The sequence below is a fragment of the Hyperolius riggenbachi genome, chromosome 1 (assembly GCF_040937935.1).
Source record: "Hyperolius riggenbachi isolate aHypRig1 chromosome 1, aHypRig1.pri, whole genome shotgun sequence".
NCBI lineage: Eukaryota > Metazoa > Chordata > Amphibia > Anura > Hyperoliidae > Hyperolius > Hyperolius riggenbachi.
Window position 1 is genome coordinate 587,466,556 of NC_090646.1, and position 16,447 is coordinate 587,483,002.

The 16,447-nt window shown below is 43.3% G+C and overlaps 1 protein-coding gene across 5 annotated transcripts in view; it reads left to right on the top strand.

The window, feature by feature from the left end:
* POLK (DNA polymerase kappa) overlaps positions 1 to 16,447 on the top strand; it is a 151,634-nt gene that overhangs the window by 63,221 nt on the left and 71,966 nt on the right. For all 5 annotated transcript variants that reach the window (XM_068248729.1, XM_068248759.1, XM_068248768.1 and 2 more), the window contains 2 exons: positions 10,661 to 10,824; positions 13,275 to 13,394. In XM_068248729.1, coding sequence (XP_068104830.1) covers positions 10,687 to 10,824; positions 13,275 to 13,394 — 258 coding nt within the window. In that variant the 5' untranslated portion in view covers positions 10,661 to 10,686. The remainder of the gene's footprint in view (positions 1 to 10,660; positions 10,825 to 13,274; positions 13,395 to 16,447) is intronic.

Consider the following 16,447-nt stretch of genomic DNA (forward strand, 5'->3'; position numbering starts at 1 on the left):
GGGCCTAACGGTTTGATTCATAATCCATTCTGGAGATAAGCACAGTGTGTTTGTAGTGTAAGTGATACAAGAGAAGAGAAGTAGAATGGAGGGAGGAAGGGTAGTAGAGGGTCAGAATTGATGACATGGATGAGCAGATATCTATGAGTAGAATAGAGGCTCAGTGGGTACCACTACTGCATTTTAGTGCTGAGTCCTAGGCTTGAACATTGGCCAGGGCAAAATCTGCATGGAGTTTCTGTCTTCAGACACTTCAGACATTTTCTGCATCCTAAAAAACATACTAATAAGTCAACTGGTTTACCCCAAAACAATCCTATATTGAAAATATTAGACTATAACTGTGGTAGGGATTAGACTGTGAGCTCCTCTGAGGACAGTCAGTGACATGACTATGTACTCTGTAAAGTGCTTCAGGAGATGTCAGTGCTATATAAATAAACAATAATAATATGGTAGGACATTAGACTATGACTATGGTAGGGTTAGATTGTGAGCTCCTCTGAGGACAGTCAGTGACATCACTATGTACTCTCTACAGTGCTGCAGAAGATGTCAGTGCTATATAAATACATAATAATAATATGGTAGGACATTAGACTAGGACTATGGTAGGATTAGATTGTGAGCTCCTCTGGGGACAGTCGGTGACATGACTATGTACTCTGTAAAGTGCTGCAGAAGATGTCAGTGCTATATAAATACATAATAATAATAATATGGTAGGACATTAGACTATGACTATGGTAGGATTAGATTGTGAGCTCCTCTGAGGACAGTCAGTGACATGACTATGTACTCTGTAAAGTACTGCAGAAGATGTCAGTGCTATATAAAGTACTGCAGAAGATGTCAGTGCTATATAAATACATGATAATAATATGGTCGGACATTACAGTTTGACTATGGTAGGGATGAAATTGTAAGCTCCAGTGAGCAGTCAGTGACATGACTATGTACTCTGTAAAGTGCTGAAGATGTCAGTGCTACATAAATACACAATAATAGTTCCAAATGCTACTGGCTCCCCTGTAGTGTGCTCAGACTACTGTACATAGTTGTGCACATTGTTCCCCAAGTAGCAGTTGTTTGGTCAGAGAGACAGTGGGAGAGGGAGCATGAGCAGAGGGTGAGGGCAAGCAAAGTTAAGCTCCACACTCACCACAGTGACTGCAACAACACAGGAAGATGGATCCAGCGAGGTGTCCCTCATGACAAGCGTCCAGCGATTCATCTTCCTGCCAGCGGTTATGTGAGATGTCACGTAACATTACAGGACGGGCGCGAACGAGAAGTCAAGCGACCTCAGTACTTTACTTGATCCTCAGTGACGGTCACTTTTCACCACACAACGCTAAGCGATGTCACGACATCGTGTAAATGACTACTTGTCGCTCAAAAAAAAAATTGATGAACATCGGGAAAATCGTTGGAAAAATCGTGAGGTGGTACATAGCATTAGAGAGAGGGCAAACAGACAGCATTAATGGAAATAACTTATTATGCCATCTTCAATTATAAGTAGTGATGGATGTAATTACACACATTGCTTACATGTCCATTGTCATTGTTTGAGCTTTAGATGCTGCCCTCCTATTCACTCACGCACAATGAAAGACAAAACCTGCAACCCCCACTGTGTCCATTACACACTTCAAACACTGTCCTGTTGAATTCAGGGAGAAGTGCAGGCTGTGTAGGGGAGAGGATCAGATGATCCATAGCTAGTCATGGCGATCCTCCTGACATCTAGACATGCAGACATTCTAGCAGAGCACACAGCTGTCTGCAGAGTTTACTGTTTGTTTGTCTCACTCCCTCTGCAGACTCAGTAACATTTGGGGGTAGGGCGCTGTCGCTGTCTCCTCTGTGGAGGGGCAGAGAACAGCTATAAGCCAGAGACACCATCTTCTTAGGGAGTATCTATAATTCTGAACTCTGAATGTTTCTTTAGTGACTTAGCAGAAGGCTATTTGTGAAAAGAGCAGAGTAACCAAGCAGCTCAGGGTGACCCAAGCTACTAGGAATGTATAGGGGGATAAAAGGAACCAAATGCCCTCCTACTAAAAAAGCAAAGCTTGGTGTAATTTGCCTTCTTAAAACAGAAGGAAATCTTTTTCTCTCCAGTCCCTTACAACGGTCTTTCAGGACAGGAATTTTTATTTCCCCTTGGACTGACAGTAATTTATTGCGCCTTCCCCATCAAAGCCGCTCCAAGCCGCTGCCTGGGTGGTCAGTAGGTAAACGCGCCCCTGGGTAGGTATAACATCCTGTCTAGAGCCAGTTAGCGAGCTATGTGGCATAAAATAAAGTACAAACTGTTTAGGATCTAAAACAAAAACTGAAAAATCCTGACCGTGCTCTCTAACAAACCCAGAGTCGGGCAGTATCACGTGTTCACCCTGGATCTGACATTCTTGAAGAAGAGCATGAGGGATCGCATCGTCTCGAGGTGGTACGGTGCGCTTTGACCGTTTCCCATAGAGGTGCAGAGCGTGTTGAGGTTATGCTGTGGGCAGGAGATCCGGCTGGCAGGCTTAGGTGTAGTGCTCCAAGTTGTTGTTGGGCCTCCTCAAGAGATGACACAGACACTTGCTTGTTACGGTAAGTAAATATCAGTTTAAAGGGGAAACCCCATTTGTATTTAATTTTATGTGCCATCAGGACCTGTAAAATTGGCTTCATTGCCCGTCTCCTTTGAATTGTGGCTGGGGCTAAGTCAGTGAAAATCTGATAGGGATATTCCTGAAAGGTTAAATTGTCCTTATCTCTTGCAGCTCGCAGTAAAGCTTCTTTAGTGTTGTAGTAGGTGGGTTTAACTAAAATATCCCGGGGTGGGCCATTGGGTTTTAGTTGCGTAAGTGCTCTATGGATCCGGTCAAATTCTAGCCTTTCTATCGGGATGGTGGGGTCTAGTTCCTGGAACAGAGCCGTAATGGTTGAAGTTAGGTCAGTTACTGTTTCATGGGCCCCGCGGATCCGGAGGTTGGCTCACCTGGCCCTATTCTCAAAGTCCTCTAGTTTAAGCTGGTTCGCCTGCGTATCTGACTTCACGGTCTCAATATCTTTTTCGTGCGCGTCCAGGATCACAGTAGCATTGTCCATTCTCTGCTCTAGTGCATTTGTTCGGGCCCCAAGCTCCCTTATCTCCCGTTTGAGCGGGTGGGTTATGCAGGCTGAGGCCTCGTCCAGCTTACGTTGTGAAATTAGTTCAAACTGTTCCAAAAGGACCCTGTCCCGATCTGCTATATCCCCAATACCTTGTGCGGTAGTTCCGGAATGCTGTTGCTCCTGTGCTGTTAGCGATGTGGAGACTGAGCTGCTCGCTTCAGACACTAGGCCTGGAGACTCAGGCGCCATCTTGGCCGTCTTGTTGAAGGAGGAGGTAGGCTGCTGAGTCTTGTTCCCGGGTGTTTTGCCTTTAGCTGGGGCCTGCAACTTCTGGGTCTTGTGTTCCGCAGGCTGTTGTTGTGAGGAGAGTTCTCTCTCCCGTGGATAAAGCCGGAGAGGCCGCTCTCGATTGTTCGTGCGCCATCTTGGTTTTCTGCTGGGAGTCGGGGCCGGCTTATGCGCCTCGTTCTCTGTAGTTTTATCTGTTCGGCGGCCGCCCATCTGAATGCTGTGTGTGCTGGGGATCTTCGCCGTGCTGGAGAATGGTTTTAAATTGCGCTGTGACAAGTGTATATAGGGCAAATGCAGCCGGAGGGTGCAGAGCAGATTTACCACGTGTCCATCTGCTTCGGCTGCTGGCCACGCCCCCCCCTGGAGGTTCACTTTAAGAAGAGGAAAGCCTCCCTCTAACTCATAGGTGAGGATCGTGAAGGTACTACAAGAAAGGGATTGAAAAGCTTGTAAGAATATGACACCTGAGCAATGTAATGTAAGCACAGTGGTATGTTCATGATGAATATTTTCTTTCTTTAAAGCGGTCTATGTATTTTGGGGTGCAGGCGGGTTGATGATGGTATATTTGATTTGGCCACACCCCTTAGCGAGTGCCCCTGTCATTTGAGGTCACTGCAAGATGAGCACAGTTCAGTCTATCTGGGAGATATTTTCCCCTTTCAGTCATTTTATTGTATTATGCTGGAAAATGAACGATTGAATTACTACTCCAATGGCCGCCATTAGATGCCTATGACCTGTTTACAGTTTTTCTTATTTATTTTTAGAAATGTCCTTTATTGTTCCCAACAAATACTGTTTGTCCTCGCACAAATAGGCATTGTGATTAACCGGAAATTAAAAACTGAAAAGTCTTATCACCTTCAGGTTTCCTCGAACGACTTTCAAGCGTGAAAAGGGAAATAATGTTTTGCTTCAAACGCATTGATCGTGATCTGAAGAAAATCAGTGTAGTAAAAGCAATTTGCATATCATTTTCACATCCGAAACAAACGTTGTCCTTCAGCTGGGAAAACATTAATCAGCTCATTAACAAGTTAAAATAATTTCTAAGATCATTGGCTGCTGAATTAAACATGTTCTGTGTTAGACGACCCCTAGTATACACCTCACTGCAAGGGGACGTATGATACGTTTTGTTTTTTTTTACTCCTTTTACATATTGTTTGTAGATAAACTGTGAAGATGGCCATACATTAAGCGATACCCACCAGATCAACCAACAAATATATCCTTCTCTTATCGACTAAGATCAGAGAGGCTCCTACTGCCTGCCCACACACTACACACCAATTTCCAATAGATTTTAGCATGACATTTATTGGGAATCCTACTAGCTCTGCTGCCTACCAGGCCGGCCCCCCAGCTAATGTGTAGGTGAGGGGTAGGTTAGGGTTGGACATCATTTGGAGAGGTTAGTTAGGGCTTAGGCATTGGCTGGGGGGGGGGGGGGGGGGATAGTGTTATAGTTAAAGGAGTTATCAGCCAAAATATGCTGCCCATGATATACTTACCCGGGGCTTCCTCCAGCCCCTTGCAGCCGACATGTCGATCGCAGCCGTCGGCCCGGGGATCTCCGCCGGTGGAAAGACCGACCTCCTCTACTGCGCCTGTGTGAGCCCCGCTGTCAGTCAAGTCCACGTTGTCTGCCGTACACGGCAGACAACGTGGACTTGATTGACAGCGGCACTCATGTAGGCACAATAAGGACGACCTTGAGGTCAGCCTCTGCATCGGTGGGGACCCCGGGCCGGTGGCTGAGAGCAGAGATGCTGCAAGGGACATGTCGGCTGCAAGGGACTGGAGGATGCCCCGAGTAAGTATATCATGGGGCAACATATTTTGGCTGATAACTCATTTAGGGCTTTTCCTCCAACATAGCAGACCGGGGTTCAAATCTTGGCTCTACCTTTTCAGTAAGCCAGTACCTATTCAGTAGGGAGTTCTTGCCAAGGCTCCCTAATACTGCTACTACCTACTGAGTGTGCTCTAGTGGCTGCCTTGCAAGCGCTTTGAGTCGGATAGGAGAAAAGCACTGTAGGAATTATTGGTTCGTTTTAGGCATCGATTGAGGGGAGGGTTCAAGTGAGAATGAAGTTTGGCGGTAGGTCCGCTTTTGCAAAATGTATAATGATCTGAGACTCCCTAGGAAGTAACATTAGAGCAAGCTAGTAAAATGTTCGATGTGTGGTACTTCATATGGCAGATGTGTCTAGAAATATGAGCTTTCAGTAGCCATCAGCTCCGTAGGATGAGCTGGGTGTGATCAGCCCTTGGTTAGCCTGCTTCAGCTAAGGCAGCCAACTGTCACTGCTCTCAAGCATAGCTTCCCCTCATCTGCACTCCCTTCACAGCAGCCAACTGTCACTGCTCTCCAGCATAGCTTCCCCTCATCTGCACTCCCCTCACAGCAGCCATCAGCTCCGTAGGATGAGCTGGGTGTGATAAGCCCTTGGTTAGCCTGCTTCAGCTACAGCAGCCAACTGTCACTGCTCTCCAGCATAGCTTCCCCTCATCTGCCCTCCCCTCACAGCAGCCACAGATGTCACAAATTATAGGCATCTGGCTCCTCTGCCTGTTTACAGCTTAGAAGGGTAGCAAGTACAGAGGTTTAGATTTATAAAAAGTAGCGCAGATAAAACTGGAGGAGAAATGTCGCCACGATGGAGGAGATGTCTAGATCAAGCATTCTGGTTTATCGCTCTGAGCAGCTGAGCCTTTCTGCACCAGTTTTCTCTGCACAAGTTCTTGTTAAATTTGCCCCAGTGTTACTTGTGCCAAATTATTAATAAAATTGTTAAAGCAGAGAATTTATCAGCAGTACTTACTATTATAAGCAATATGATTGCTGATAATCTTGAATATGGGGTTGGCGACTTTGATCTACTTATAAAGATGCCCATTAACCACTTCCCTACCACAGGTTATTTCCCCTTAAAAAACACAGCAGTTTTCATGTTTCAATCCTCCCATTCATTTGCCAATAACTTTTTTACTACTTCTCACACCTAAATGATTTATAATTTATTTTTTTTGCCAAAAATTAGGCTTTTTTTTGTGTAGTACTTGTTGCTAAGAGTTATTTTATTGTATATGCATTTTAAAGGGAAAAGAAGAAAAAAATCGTTATTTCAACCATTATATTTTAAAAAATAAAAAGTGCTACTGTAGATAAAATGCACAAATTTTATTTGCCCATTTGTCCCGGTTATTACAACATTTAAATGATGTCCCTAGTACAATGTATGGCGACAGTATTTTATCTGGAAATAAAGGTGCATTTGTTTCCGGTTTGTGTTTCTTTATACTATCTATATATCAATAATTACAAGCCCTTATTGCCAAAATTAACAATAATATACCCTCATGACATACATATTAAAAAAGGTCACTAAAGTATTTATTTATATGCTGTCACTACTTTAAAGAGAACTGAGATGGGTTCTAAGAATGTTATCAGCACACAGAGGCTGGGTCTGCATATACTGCCCAGCCTCTGTTGCTATACCGCTCCCCCCCCAGGCCCCCCCTCTGTGCTCTGCTTGCCCCCAATAAATCACCTAGACGTACTATCGACACACAGCGTGTCGCAGCCGGCTGTTTACCTTCTCCAGTGTCAGTCTCACCGCTCCCCCACCTCCTCCATAGCTCCGGTCCCCGCCCGCGTCCCTTCCCTCGAATCAGCGGGGAAGAAAGGGACGTGGGCGGGGACTGGGGGTATGGAGGAGGCGGGGGAATGGCGAGACTGACACTGGAGAAGGTAAACAGCCGGCTGCGACACGCTGCGTGTGGCTAGCACGGTGGCTAGGTGATTTATGGGGGACAAGCAGAGCGCAGAGAGGGGGCCTGGGGGGAGACAGTATAGCAACAGAGGCTGGGCAGTATATGCAGAACAAAACACGAATATGATCCTCTCTGATAGAAGTTAGTTTCTAAAACGTAACTTTTATTGATATACCGTAAAACTCTTATGAAAGTTGCAATATACTATACAGATCAAGGTGGGATTTCACAGTTTAGTGGATCGTATGAATCTATCATAAAGACAGATAAGGTTGATCCAGAATTTCCCACTCTTGAATAGTTGCTTATTTCCACCAGAAATCGATTGACCGATCATGCTGTCTGCTGCATCGATTTCTACCCAATTAGTTTAGAGTGGTCGAATCGGCCGTATATAAATGGCAGAAATCAATGAGTGTATGGGTACTTTAATACACACACACACAGCTAAATGTTTTGGATGGCGTTCTCCTTTAAATGTTATGTTTGAATGATTAATTCTTTGTTTTTCTTTTTCCAAGTAAAACATCATGTGATTACTGTGAATGTGATTGCTGTGCTGAGCTGACAGTGAGCTCTTGATATTCGCATGATGTGTGGAGGATGGAGCATGCCACAATTGTTTTGACATGTAACGCTCCTGCTAAGACTCGTCTCCCTGCAGTGCATACACGCATTTCAAACAAATATCTTCTTTAAACAGCAATCAGACTGACTTGTGCTGGAGGAGTTCTTCTGCTAGACACTAGAACACCCCGCGGAGATAGTCAATATGGAACACTGAGACGGGAAAACGCATACACTGTCTGCTCGCTGCCACTGCACCACTTATTGAGAGGAAAAAATTACTGAACTAGTAACTTTTTTCCCTGACTTTCCTGAAAAAAATTCTGCTGGCCTTTAGCTGTTGTGACAGGGAGCTCACTTTTTGTAGCTGTATGTTAACGACAAATATCAGAGTTCTCATTACTTAACCCACAGAAGCCTTTAAAGCAGACCTCTACACTCTAAATACATACAGGGTGCATTTCTGTTTTCTTTCTGTCCTGTGCAAGAGTCCACTTAAAGGACAACCGAGGTGACGTGACCCGGTGAGATAGACATGTACATGTACAGTGCCAAGCACACAAATAAGTAGGCTGTGTTCCTTTTTTTCTACCTAAAAGAGTTAAACATCAGGTATACAAGTGACAGTTTCTGCCCGGGCCAGGACTAGGTCAGACTATAGCATAATCCTCACTGATAAGTAATTACAGCCATAAAACTTCAATGAAGGTGTCATTGAGCAGAGACAATGAAACAGTAAAAATATAAAAACTAATTTTAAATATAAGATAAAACTGTGGGATATCTAAAAAAAAAAGTCATTTTTAGGAGGAGGCGGCTAGATACAATTGTTTTTCTCATCAGTTTATTTTCACCTTGAATGTCCTTTAAACCATGTACTTCCTGTCCAGTGTTAAGCTTGGCATACACTAATCAATATTACTTTTAACAAATTAGATGTGAGATTCATTGAACATATGAAATGTAACAGAAATGTGTTTTGAAATGCAATCCTTATTAAAAAAATTTTGTGGGGAGGGGGGTGATTTTTATATATTAAACATTGGGCCTGAATAACTTTTTTTTTTTTTTTTTTTTTTTACAATATTTATTTATAAATTATTTATTTTCAGTGTTTACCCATTGTAAATCTTTCCATTACCTGATTTACTTTCTGAAATGCATCACTACTGGTGACATCTTTACTATTGCCAGGTGATCTCTGCAGAATGTTTGTTTCTGAGAGCTCTCTGCACAGAGGGAGGTATTGCATTGCTTGGCAGTTGGAAAAAGCTGTTATTTCCCACAATGCAACAAGGTTCTCAGACCGCAAACTGTTAGGACCTCGGTCATGACATCACACTGTGGGAGGGGTTTCACTTCAATATCAGCCATACAGACCCCTCTGATGATCTATTCAAGAAAAGGTGTAGATTTCTCATGGGAAAGGGGGTAACAGCTACTGATTGGGATAAAGTTCAAGCCAAGGTTAAAGTTCCTTTTTAAGTACGGTAAAGTTGCTGTGCGCAGGGAGTGTATGGAAATGTTACTGTTACTAGCTTACTAGCGTAGGGGGAGCACCGGCTGGTGACCCATTAGTGGCATGTGCGTTACTTCAATAATGGGTGTTACCATAGCAACGCTTGCGTTTACCCAGTAACGGGTATGGCGCTAAGCAGTTAATGGTCGGTTCTCCTCCTGCCACTGCACGCTGTGGCGGCATTCAAAACAAGTATACGTTGTTCAAATGACTTGTACACCCAGACCAACTGCACGATATCAGCCCAACAGTCGTCTCAGTTGATCTTCCGGTTGGATCAGGGAAACCGCCTGTTATCAGTCACTTGTCTAGTCTTTTGTCACGCAAACACAAGCCCAACTATCATCCAAAACATATCTCAGTAATTGATAGGTAGAGGACTCTCCATGCCTGGTCTGACCAACCAAGGTACTCCACAGTGGGTACAGTTACTTTTACTTGCCTTTTTTGTACATAAATATTGATGTTCTTAAAGAGGAACGCTGATGCCTTTTTTAACTTTGCTTAAAGGATTTCTGAGGTGAACAAAACAAATGTAGTTTTACTTGCCCGGGGCTTCTTCCAGCCCCTAGAAGTCATTTGTGTCCCTCGCTGCAGCTCTGATGTTCTCCTGGGTCCTGCTGGCAGCCTCTAAAGGTTTGGCGACACCATTGGGTTGGAGTCTTCTGTGCAGGCGTGTGCCTATCCTATGCGAGAGCCTGTCCACATCTCCGGGAGTGTACTTGGCCTGACCCCATGGTTCAGTGATCCTTCAGATGCTGCCAGCGAGACACAGGAGAAGACTGGAGCTACAGGGAGGGACACAAATTACTTCTAGGGGCTGTAAGAAGCCCCAGGTAAGTAAAGCAACATTTGTTTTGTTCATCTCGGAAATCCTTTAAAGAGAAACCGTGACCAAGAATTGAACTTCATCCCAATCAGTAGCTGATACCCCCTTTCCCATGAGAAATCTATTCCTTTTCTCAAACGGATCATCAGGGGGCTTTGTATGGCTGATATTGTGGTGAAACCCCTCCCACAAATGATGTCAGCACCTCTCAGCACTGAGGTCTTGACATCACACTGTGGGAGCCTTGTTGCATTGTGGGATATAACAGCTGTTTCCAACTGCCAAAAAAGCAAGCAGCATTTCCTTCCACTTACATCACCTGCCAGCAGTAAAAATGTCGCCATGTGATAAATGTCAGAATGTAAATCAGGGAGAGGAAAGATTTTATAATGGTCAAACACTGACTAAATCGTTTATACATAATTATTGTAAAAATGAAGCACCTTTTTAATTACATTATTTTCACTGGAGTTCCTCTTTAAGGTAGAACCTATAAGAAAGCTATATTCAACAATGAGACAAGCTTTTGATGGACAGTTGCATTGTTCTTATAACAGGGTCTAAACTGCACGGCACAATAGGAATGGACCAGCAAGATGAAAAAGTGTCGGCCCCAGCCAATGATGCCTTCCAGTTCAGAATGGGCCTCAATGACAATAAGGCCGGGATGGAGGGTCTGGATAAGGAGAAAATCAACAAAATCATTATGGATGCTACAAAGGTGAGTTTTCAGTATGTAATGTAGCAGTATTTGAATTCATGATTGCATTATGGTTTGGGGAACATAAGCACGGTCACTTCATTACATCAAACCACCCCCAAAAACATTGGTGCCCATACATTGTACAATCAAGTTGTTCAGTTTTCCCATTTATTCAACAAAAACAATAGATGAATACAGAGGAAATCGAAAATATTTTTTTTGTTTTGTTTTTGTTTTATCGAGCAAAAATTTACTCTTCTTCAGTTGTTTTTATTTTTATTATTTTTTATAAAAATCTGACCACATGTGTTGGAAAAATCAGATAGAAGAGTATAAAAAACTGCCCAGAAATTTCTATTCGATCATTGGTTCGATATTTTCTGAAAAATACATCATAAGTGTATGGTATATTTCTTCGATTTTTCTGATTATTCGATCAAGCGGATAAATTGATCAGATTTCTCTGGTTGAAGAAAAAGCCTAAAAATGTAATCTAGTATGTAATCTACCAATGTTTCAATATTTATGGTTTGAAATTCCTCTGGGTTCTTTTCCACAACCAGCATTTTGTGATCCGATTCTGAACACTTGCGGAATACAAAATACTAGGAACAGTTAAACTGATGGAATCGTCAGCGAACGTTTCCGTTTGTGCTATGCAATTTTTTCGTAATTTAAAATATTTCCCAACTCAATTTTTTTTTTTTGCCACAATGCAAAACACAAATGCACTGCAATCGCGCTGTAAACCCGAAATATCACTGCAGGGGAAAATACAAAGGTACGTGATCGCAGCACGTTTCCGGTTACGAACGTGTTTCTTAGTGGAAAAGGGCCCACAATGCATGTGTTAATAAACCTTTTGTCTTACGAGACTATCATTGTTGAGGTAAGCCGCCTCATCCTTTACATTTTTGTGTTTTTAACCTAGTTTTATCTAAACCTGGGTGCCTCTTTACCCCATTGTGTCTGAAAGAGAAGTTATTTTTTTATTTAGCTTGGGACGTTAGATATACTAAGAATTCATTGTGGCATGAAGGGAAACTTTTTTTTTTTTCTGCACTCTGGTTTAACATTATGCAAGAAATGAAATGGGGTAACAACTTAAAGGTGTTCTGCAGCAATTATTATTATTATTTATTAGATTGATATAGCGCCAACATATTACGCAGCAATAGAGGTTGACCAAGCCTTGGAAGTTACAAAGCTTGTCGCTACTAATCTCTACAGGTGTCTCAACTTTTCTGATTCCTTTACAACTCCATACCCTCATGGGCATTATTTGAACAATAGTGTAATGCAGAATGTAGTGTATTGCAATAAAAATAGTGAGAAAAAGATGGTTAACAATGGAAGAGAGCCAGACCATCATAACATAGAGTGTAGTTCTTTCCTAGAGAGAAATGGCAAAGCAAGTCAAGGTGTCAGTGAGTACAGCCTCCTTCACCATCAAAAGGCACTCAGACGCTGGACGAACGTCTGACAGGAAGAGGAATGGCAGACCCAAAACCGCAATAGTATCACTAGACAAATTTCTGAAGCTGACCATACACTGGTCAGTTTTAACCAGTAATATCTGGCTGATTCAATCCTTTGATCCGTCGAATATGCTAGAAATCTATGCACCAACATGCTGGCGCAATCGACAGATTGATCGATTTTCAGCCAAAATTGATTGAATCAGCCGACCGTACCAGATAGATTTTTTTTTTCAGTTCAATTGTTTTTCTATGCTTTTATTTTTAATGACAGCGAGACATTGAATTTTAATTAAGAAAGTAAAACATTTGAGGTGGGGTTTTTTGAGGTGTATATACACAATAATGATGATAATAATACAATACAATAACATTTCTATAGCGCTTTTCTCCCATAGGACTCAAAGCACTTAGGCTCTCTCAGATTCAGTAATTGGTAGTAGGATGAAGTATTCACACAACAAAAGTTATATTTCTGCAAATGCCAAACTGAACAGGTGGGTTTTCAGTCTGGATTTATACATGTCCAGAGATGGAGCTGTCCTGATCTGCTGAGGTAAGGAGTTCCAAAATGTAGGACAGAAAGCTCTGGGACCAAAGGTTTCCAAGTGGACTCTGGATATGACTAGATTATTAGAACCTGTGGATCTGAAATTGCAGGGATTACTATGCAGCTGTAACATTTCTTTCATGTATCCAGGGCCCAGATTTATTTACTGATTTAAATGTCAGTAGGCCCATCTTAAATAGGACCCTCCATTTTATAGGTAGCCAGTGAAGGGAGCGCAGGACTGGCGTTATGTGGCAGTTACGGGGTTGGTTGGTTTACAGTCTGGCCGCAGTTCTGTATCAGCTCTAGGCGGTACAAGTCCTCTTTTGGAAGGCCAGTATAATATTTTGTTGGGTGTTGCAGACATGGCAAACATCTTTTGAGAGCGAAGTCTGATGTTCCTCAGTACCTGTATAAGTAAAGTCCTATTTGTCTATCAGGGCTCAAGATTTTATGACAATGAGCTGAAGAAAGACCAGCAAGTTAACCAGCGGATTGAGAAGATGCTTCAGCAGAAAGACTTGCTCTCCTCTGCTCAGATCAGAAAAGCTCAAATTCAGGTACTCTGATTTTTGCTTCTATCATTTGTTTTTACAGACTAATTTGCATACAGAATATACTGTATTTAAATATAAAAGATTTGATACACCCTCTAATAACGAGCTGGTCCACCTTTACCTCTGATCAGAGCTGATATTTTTCTTGGCATGGATTCAACAAGATGTTGTTACTGTTGCTGAGGAATGTTGGCCCATGCTGACATAATGGCAGCTCTATGGGCTGGTTCACACGGACGGCAGGTGGCGTTGGGGCGGCGGGAAAGCCGCGTTGTCCTGTGACGTCTCGTTCAGGGGCGGCGGTATGGCGATCGTCGGCTTCCCGTTGCGATTGGCGTTTCTCGTCCCCGCAAGGGGACATGAAGCCATGGCGGCTAGCCGGCCCTAGATGTCGCATGCTGCTTCTAGGGCCGGCCGAAGCGACTCGTTAAATCGGGATCGGAACGCCGCCTTTGCGTAATCGCCGGTAACTGCACGATGCTAAACGCTCCCATTCACTTGATTTGGGATTGGATGGTGGCGTTTCCAAGCTTTGAAGTGATCTTTCGATTTCGTCCTACAGATGCTTAATAGGATTGAGGTCAGGGGACTGAGCTGGCCATGGAAGCAGGTTAAACTTTGATTGATGTTCCTCAAACCAATTTGAGACTGGCAGTCCTGCTGATCCTCTGCCTCTAATACTTTTAGGCATAGACCCTGAACAAGCATGCAGCAGATCAGGTGTTTCTGACATTATTGTCAGATCTGACAAGATTAGCTACATGCTTATTTCTGGTGTGAGTCAAACACTACTGCAGCCAAATAGATCAGGATGTCAGATGAGAGAAAGAGTAGGAATGCTGGAACTGCAGCAGCCGTCTTTCATACAGGGAGGGGGAGGGGGGCAGCACAGTCCCAAGCTGTGGTGTGTGCACTGTGAATCCCAGGCGTGCTCAGGCCACAGTAGTATCTATAGTGCAAAGAGAGGAAGGAGAGCGCCGGCACTGCTGTCATACACTTTATTCAGACCATTGCAAAATACAATAAAAAATATCCATATAAAAATTAGGTGACACATACCATAAAAGGGGGGGGGGGGGGTAAGGAACCTTACGGCTGTTTCGCGAGGCAGCCAAATAGATCAGCAGGGCTGCCAGACACCTTGTGCAGCATAAAAGGAAAAAAATATGGCAGCTTCCATATACCTCTCACTACAGTCCTTTAAGGAGAACCTGTAACAAAAAAAAGTTACCCTGGGGGGTACTCACCTCGGTAGGAGGCAGCCTCAGGGTCCCAATGAGGCTTCCCCCTTCGCTGTAGCTTCAGGCAGTCCAGCACTGGCTTCCCCGAAATCTCCTGCAATCCTCACTCGACAAGCCTGACAAGGCTTTCTATATTTACCTTCCCTGGCTCCAGCGGGGGCGCTGTTGCGACTCTCAGCACGGAGATAGGCGGAAACAGCTGATCTCTGTCGGGTCTGCTCTACTGCGCAGGCGACTTGCGCCTGCACAGTAGAGCGGGCTGACAGTGGTCAGCTATTTCCTCCTATCTCTGAGCGGAGAGCCGATACTGCGCTGGAGCCGGGAAGGTAAATATTTACATCCCCGCTGTTCGGAGAGCCACAGCGAGACCGCCGTGGGACACAGGAGGATGGGGAAAGCCTCGATAGGATCCAGAGGCTTCCCCCTACCGAGGAGAGTACCCCCCAGGGGAACTTTTTGTCGTTACAGGTTTTCTTTAAAGGCTCATACACACATCAGACCATAGTCTTTGGAAAATGAAAGATCACAGACCAGCTTTACCCCCTTCCATGTAGTATGAGAGCCATACCTACACAGTCTATTCTATGGAGCTGAACTCCCCATCAGATAGAAATCTTTGCAAGATGCTGCACACAAAGATGCTGTACACATTCAACAGATCAGTATCTGCAAAAGATCTGTTCCTGCAAAAGATCCATTCCTGCAAAATGCATTCATAGTCTATGAGATCTGCAGATCATCATACACACCTTGTTTAACAGACATTCATCTGCAGATCAGATCCACCAGGATGTATTTTCAGATCTGCAGATGATTGTCTGATCTGCAGATGAATGTCAGTTAAGGTGCCCATACACTTGTCAGATTGGCAGCAGATAGATAAGAAATGCATCTGATGATCTATCTGATGTGTTTTTAGAACATTTTTGACCAGGATAGAATTCCAATAGATTTCAGTTTGAAATCTATTGAAATTCGGTCTGATGGCATTTTTTTGCCATCAGATTTCCTTTAAGGCCAATGCAAAATGATAAGCAATCTCATCAGATCGACCTAAATTTTCCACCCTGCCAGTTCGATGGAAATCCATCGAAATCGATCGAAATTGGCCATCGATCGGTCGATTGGCCAACCGATTTGCGATCGATCGGTCGGCCAGAAAATCGGTTGAGTGTATGGGCCCCTTTAAACAATGTGTATGATGATCTGCAGATCTCATAGACTATGAATGTAATTTGCAGGAACTGATCTTTGGCAGGAACAGATCTTTTGCAGATACTGATCTTTTGTGTCTGTACAGCATCTGTGTGTGCAGCATCTTGCAAAGATTTTTTTCTGATGTGGAGTTCAGCTCCATAGAAAAAACTGTGAAGGTATGGCTCTTATACTACATGAAGGGGGTAAAATTGGTCTGCGATCTTTCATTTTCAAAAGACTATGGTCTGATGTGTGTATGTGGCCAAAGTCTGCTGCCATTGGACAAGATTTCTGCTAAAGAGATCTCCAAGACACGTAGATTATGAGTGGAAAAGCATTCACTTTATTATCAGTGTGAAGGATATATTTTTCAATGAACCTTAGTGAGTAATGCAGTTGATGCTATTTCGGTACAAAAGGGAACGATTTGGTGTTGAACTATATTTTGGTTATTAGGTCTCTGCCAAAGTTTGTGGTTATTATAAAGTCTATATTTGTCTGAAACAGTCTCCAGATGTCTCTAATTGTGTTTTATGATTTCCTAAAAATGTACTGAGCTGCAGTTTCCACTCCCACGCAGGTTCCTTATTATTACATTATCATGCTAATAGTTTTATG